The sequence below is a fragment of the Desarmillaria tabescens genome (genome assembly GCF_030435595.1).
Source record: "Desarmillaria tabescens strain CCBAS 213 chromosome Unknown EV420scaffold_168, whole genome shotgun sequence".
NCBI lineage: Eukaryota > Fungi > Basidiomycota > Agaricomycetes > Agaricales > Physalacriaceae > Desarmillaria > Desarmillaria tabescens.
The window spans coordinates 65,572-71,786 of NW_026848467.1; the positions used below are offsets into that span (position 1 = coordinate 65,572).

At 46.4% G+C, this 6,215-nt stretch overlaps 2 protein-coding genes across 2 annotated transcripts; both read left to right on the plus strand.

Annotated features, from left to right (window-relative positions):
* Nucleotides 1-772: 772 nt before the first annotated feature.
* EV420DRAFT_1623710 (uncharacterized protein) lies at nt 773-2,248 on the plus strand (the record flags this gene model as incomplete). Its single annotated transcript, XM_060475963.1, has 9 exons — nt 773-868; nt 922-1,088; nt 1,143-1,222; nt 1,281-1,333; nt 1,387-1,427; nt 1,481-1,518; nt 1,574-1,664; nt 1,718-1,945; nt 2,032-2,248. 9 exons carry the CDS (start codon nt 773-775, stop codon nt 2,246-2,248), a joined length of 1,011 nt encoding a protein of 336 aa, XP_060321845.1.
* EV420DRAFT_1595088 (uncharacterized protein) lies at nt 2,227-5,286 on the plus strand. Its single transcript, XM_060474965.1, has 13 exons — nt 2,227-2,637; nt 2,689-2,805; nt 2,852-3,145; nt 3,196-3,264; nt 3,316-3,417; nt 3,473-3,586; nt 3,641-3,778; nt 3,828-3,941; nt 4,009-4,140; nt 4,196-4,522; nt 4,581-4,727; nt 4,779-4,937; nt 4,993-5,286. Exons 1-13 carry the CDS (start codon nt 2,268-2,270, stop codon nt 5,121-5,123), a joined length of 2,214 nt encoding a protein of 737 aa, XP_060321846.1. The 5' UTR covers nt 2,227-2,267; the 3' UTR covers nt 5,124-5,286.
* The last annotated feature ends 929 nt before the right edge of the window (nt 5,287-6,215 follow it).

Below are 6,215 nucleotides of genomic sequence, written 5' to 3' on the forward strand. Positions count from 1 at the left end.
CTGAATAGAACTGGAGGTGGCGGCGCGCCGAGGTACTTCCATTCTAATAATATTCAGTATGAGCGCTAGGCATATCTCCAGAACATGAGAGGCAGAAGAGAGTTTCACATTCATTATCGCAGGGCTTCTCCACTCTGCAGGCATTTCATTCATGTCGTCGATGACTATTTGGATGCCATGCCGTATACTTATTTTCTATCCTCTCGTGAACCTCCCTGATTGTCCGATGACCTCTTTCTTAAATACTTATTGGCGTGACAGCGGCATTGTCTCCATCTGTCCTGTCCCATTGATCTCCCTATTCACCGCACTCATCTCATCTCGCATGGCTCACCAATTGGCAGAGAAACTAGAGGCGTATTCGGAGACGGAGGCGATTCCAGCGAACCAGAATCCTCAATTAATCTCCCCTCTTCAACCCCATGGGGGTGAGGCGCCAGAATCGATTATGGGCAATCGAACGAATACACCAGTCCCACCCAGTATAGACTCCTCACAGGTCGCGAGTTCTTCGTTCGGAATTCGTACTCTTCTGGGGCATCAACTGACGTGGATCGCAAAATATCTGTCTCACCCCCATCCACGACCACGAACTCCCAAAACTGTCGCTGCAGTCCCACCTAGCGTGGAGCTCACTACCCATTCTCAGAGTATCTCCGAGTCTGAACCTCGTATATGCGGATGCGAATGCGATCTTGTCTGCAACTGTTCCTGTCTGTGCAAAAATCACTGCGTCTGTCGCCGCCATACATGTTATCCAACCTGCCCTGTCATGTGCCAGCGAAAATGCGACAGGAACTGTGGTTCAACGACCATCCGGAACTTGGTCGTTTGCCTTGATGGGACCTCTAATCAATTTGGGCATCACGTTTGTATATGCCCCGCCACCTCTTATCATTGCTAATGAGCTCTTTTTAATAGAACACCAATGTTATAGAGCTACACAGCCGAATACTGAAAGAAGATCAAGATATTCCGCAGCTTACTTTCTACAGAAGCGGTATTGGGACTTTGGTACCTCCCCGGAGGTTTTCGCTGCGATACTGGTTAAGCCTTGGCGACAATGTTATTGATCAGGCCATTGCATGGTGATATCTCCTCTGATTATTGCAAAGTCGTGCTGACGACAGTGAATATGCCAGGCATGTGGAGTCTAACGTTAAAGAAGCGTATCAATGGCTCGCAGATAACTATCAACGTGGGGATAGAATATATTTATTCGGTTCGCTGATTCCTGCCATAGAGTACATAGGTAGCTAGTCAAACTAAATCCCACATAGGATTTTCCCGCGGAGCCTACCAAATTCGAATGCTATCAGGAATGATTGAAAAGGTTTCTTTTTGGCTATTAGGAGTGCGTCTGTGATTCTGATGAACATTCTACAGGTCGGCCTTGCTTACCCCGGAAACAAGAGTTCGACTTCTCTGTGAGGGAGTTCTCACAATACAGCTGCCATGTCTTACATGTACGTTTCTTTAGCGGCTATGAGTTGTACGTCAATAGATACATAGGCAAGAGTATGATATTTCTCAAGCCTCATGGTCGCCACTGAGGCTCGCTCATCTCATTCAGAGATCAAGGACGAGACCGAGGCCGAAGTCCTGGCCTATAATTTCAAGAAGACGTTTTCGAGGCCCATCAAGGTCCATTTTGTGGGTGCATGGTGCGTGTTACCCCGACGGGTTTTTGCTTCTATAGTGACCACGCTTTGCCTAGGGATACTGTTTCGTCCGTTGGCATCGTCCGAAAACGCTCATTACCACTGGCAGGGGCTGCCAGTTGTACTTGCTTCTTTCGTCACGCTCTGGCACTAGATGAGCGTCGTGTCAAGTTCCTCCCCGAATACTTCTCCAAAGGATCGACACCGCGATTTGGGAGACAACCGGAGTGTACAGAGTCCACTGATGTAAAAGAGGTGTGGTTTGCGGGAAGTCATTCAGACATGTACGTCGTAGATGCGCTTAGGGAGATGGACTGTTTCTGAAATTTCTCCACAGTGGCGGGTGTAATGGTACCGAATGCTTAGATAGGAGCCTCAATCTTTCCCGGGTTCCCTTGCTGTGGATGGTGAAAGAGGCTAGTGCAGCTGGCCTCAGGTTCACATCACGAAACATGGAAAGCGAATGGGAGCAGGGGAACCTTCACAAAGCCATACCGATAAAATCTCTAAAAGGTTCGTGGTGGTTCCTTGAATACGTGCACATCACACGACTCTCGTACAAGGATGACAATAGTACTACAAGGTAGTTTCCATTTTAAATACCGTATGAATACGCTTATTCGACTATCCAGGAAGCGTAATCGTGGTCATGGTCGCACTATTGTCCCCCAGCAACGTGTCCATGCTTCTGTAGCATTTATAGATTCGTCATATCGACCATCGGCTTCATTTGCCGGCGACGAGGCGACAAAATGGGAGCATCTCATTGGGGAGGGAAGAGTAGAGGATCTTTCTTGGGTCGACCAATGGCAAGATATACTGGACATAGACGTATATGACGGTCATGTGCAAGACACGATACACGAGTTGATGCACATGATACAGAAGCCAACATACACGACGTATTACTTGGACTATTTGGAACCTGGCCCTGTAGTCAGGTTATTGAGGCGTTTGTCATTTATGGCTCTGTCCGGTGAGTGATTGTCTGATCCTTATCTCAAGTGGTTGTTCTCACTTGACAAAGATCGTGGCGCTCGTCGGATCTCTGGGGTTATATACCATCTCGTGGACATGTTGTCGGCGTACAGTGACAATATCAAAGCTGAAAGCGCGCATTGCCTCTTCCAGCTCACAAAACACCGTGCGTATCGTGCTGTAGTATTGCTAGATAAGCTAATGTCTGCCAGAGTACTTATCATGGATTTTGAAGGACTGCGCGAAGAAGGGGCTCGAGAAGATGCTGTATGGAAATGCGCACGAGGCAAGGGTCGCAAGTCTTCAGTGTCTCTCACAGATGGTGTTGGTAATCAACAATACGGAACACGATAAAGTGGAGCGTTGGGATATATTCTGTGCTGCTCAAGAAATCCTGATGGCGCAACCGAACTCATGGGTACCGGTGCTCTACGAACTGCTTCATTCAATTGTTCTGGACAAACGGGTTATCGCTGTTTCTTGTCTGGCTTATTTGGTACAGGATGGTATACACTGTCATTCGTTGTGGTTCTCCATGTTGACCCAACAATATTAGATCGCATACGAAGAGTCTGGATCGAAAACATTAATGGTATTCAGCAGGGTGGTAAGAACACCTCGTCAAGTAATGTATCTTTTCCAAGGTTATCATCATAACTCTGACACCGTTTTGAAGGTCTGCCCGATTTCGTCACAAGGATTATTCATCTCTTGACTGAAAGTCGGACGGAGTTCCATGCAGCCGTAGTACTTGGTAGTGTGGTCGATGACATTCATGGTAAGCTCTTCCCGTCAATGCTTTTCCGTCGAATGACTAAAAAAAAAAAATTCAGATACGCCATTTGAAAAGCGCTGGATGGTGTCAAGATTGAAATGTATGATTGCAAGAGGACATGGCAAAACAAAGGGAGCTGCGGTACTGTGTCTCAGCAAGTTTTCTGAACGAGGTAAGATCTTATTATATCGCTAGTGTTCTTCTAATTCATTATGATGGATAACAGATGCTGAATCCCGCAAGTATATCCTGGATGAAGATTACATCGCAACACTGGTGTTGCAACTTTTCAGCAAGCGCGATCATTGCTGCTCCTGCGATGTCGAATCCGTCTCGGGTGCCTTTTTAACCATAGCTGAACGAGGTATGTGCGTTACGATACTGTTTTCCCCTATATTCACATCATACCACAGCCTCAGATCTGGAACGACGTAAAGCCATTCACAGGTTTTCAGAGGTTCTATGTGTAGATAAATGGCTCCCGGAGGGAGAAGGGTGCGATCTACTCTATAAATTGCTTTCAAGTTGTGAGCTCTTAGTCACTCCATGCGCTTAAAACACGGCTCAGGATTAATTAATCCCTGCCCATTCTAGCCACTCTTTCATCCGAGGCTCAGAAAATTTCCATCGAGCGGCTAGTGACAATCGATCGAGACTGCCGTCAGGATCCAGAAGGCACTGCTCTGCGTAGGATGCAGATTGTTTTCAATGCGTTGTGCGAAAATGGTACTGTACCATGTTGCACTTTTATCGACAATCCTTAATGTTGTATATCTCATAGATAGAAGACGCTCGCTCATACGCAAGAAATCGGTCCTTCAAACGATCTTTTGGGCCTTGAAGTGTCGGAACGAACATACTAGAGACAATGCCATCACCTTTCTCAGCAGCGTTTGTACGCGAAGTTTAGGTCCACAGCACAACTGGACGTCTGAAAGTGATCCCGATCTGGTTTCTGCGCCAGATCTGGATGAAGTACGCAAGTTGATGTGCAGTCGCCTATCGGATCTATTGGATTGCGTGGCAAAACTTGGTAAAAAGAATATAAAGCAGAGCAAGAGTGTCCTTGCCTCTGTTCGGAAGGCTCTAGAGGTGTTTTGCCGCTATGGTACGTTTGATCAGTCATCTTTTGAATGGTCGTCCCACTGGCATTGCTTCTCTCCCAGAAGAATTCCAGGATCAGCTCCTGGATCCTGCTGTCTTATTGGTAATAAGCAAGGGTATCGACCTCAAGACGGCAAATATGTGTGAAGGTCATAGTGTCCTTGCGCAAATCTCTGGCATTGAATGCTGGCAAGAACTTATGAAATATGGTGGGTGGAGCGCATTGCGATTGCCTCTTTGTTATGACGATTTCCTTTTAGACTGGGCCCGCGTTGCAATGTTCGAAAAGGGTGTAGTGAATCACCTGTTGGACATACATAGAGCTCTCCGAGAGGAGCCCGAATCTTGTCAATGGTTACGTTTATGGCCAGACTATGACAGATTAGTCCTGGAGACTTTTGAAAAGTTGGTGAAATATCGTATGATTTTGTGCCACTAGATTCTCTGTTTCGTATGCTAACCTGGACTACTTAGCCGATGTTTGGGAAATGGACGAGGTGAAATCGAGTAGTGATCTATTCAACAAATTGATAGCCTTCATTATAACGACTCCCTACAAGACTTGGACAAGACAAGACATGCCGCCAGTTAATCCTCTGCCTTGAACTTGTAGGGGTGTTTTTGTTGCGATATGCCGAAGTCATCCGTAGTTAATAGGTACAAACACAATTATGTAGCTCCGTTCCCGATTCTTTCCGAAGAATGAGGAAACGATAGAGGGTTATTATCGGGGCGTAACTGTCTTGAGCAGTGCCAAACTGTCTGGACAGGGGCTATACTCGGGGGTCGGCTTAGTAATTTTTGGTGATAGGCGATCATCCGGCACAAAACGGCTTATTTGCCGAGCGGTTGCCGCTGTGGCTGAGAAGTCTTTCTTTCCGAACACTTCCTATTGGTTTGCGGGCTGGTCGGAAAACTGACGACATCAATTTCCTCTTCATTTCCTCTCACCTACTGTCACCTTTTTTGCTTGCACGTCGCAAGTGATTCCTGCATTCACTGTCCTTTTTTCTGCTCTGTGACTGCAGATGCCCTCAACTACTATCTGTCCTACAGTCCCACTCAGCGGGTTAATAAAAATCTTGCAAAAATCTGCCTCAGTGCTATCACTCTGGTAACGCGTTGTGGTATTATGCATCCGCTTATCTTCAACGGGGTTTCCTGTTACATCATGTAGATTTGATATAGCGAGAACTCAGTGTTGATGCGAACCTGCAAATCAGAACATTTTGCTACAGCAAGTAATGTGTACAGCTGATTGTTGTGTCTGGTTTTCGGGAAGTGCATACCCGTTCACGGTCAGATTTTTACTGTCATGTAACAGTTTGATGAACATTGTGATGTGTTCATTGTGGACTAATCGACCTTGTGATGGCACGAGGTGCGCAGTACTAGAGATAATATTTTCTTTCTCGAGACGGTGCCAGGTGCATAGGGCATATAATTATAAGATGCTGTTCAGATGCCCACCAACTTGTGATCTCTCGCATACCAGATGGCAGACTGAGTTACGTTCACCTTCCTCAGGGCCTCTAGTGTGAAATGACAATTTTGAATTCATCAATGAGTTCAATTTTAATGCCAGAAATTTTATCGTTCTTTGCAATCTTAGTATAGGTCGTCGAACGGAGCGCACTCAGGTGATTAGATTTAGACTGTGCAAAATGCGAGCTGGCGGCGCAGCCGCCGAGCGAGCT

What these genes read in the sequence shown, in the direction of transcription:
- EV420DRAFT_1595088 (XM_060474965.1), top strand. Translation starts at nt 2,268, where the DNA reads ATGAATACGCTTATTCGACTATCCAGGAAGCGTAATCGTGGTCATGGT. An exon ending in CTTCCAGCTCACAAAACACC is followed by an intron (nt 2,806 to 2,851) that starts GTGCGTATCGTG and finishes AATGTCTGCCAG; the next exon opens with AGTACTTATCATGGATTTTG. An exon ending in TGAAAAGTTGGTGAAATATC is followed by an intron (nt 4,938 to 4,992) that starts GTATGATTTTGT and finishes TGGACTACTTAG; the next exon opens with CCGATGTTTGGGAAATGGAC.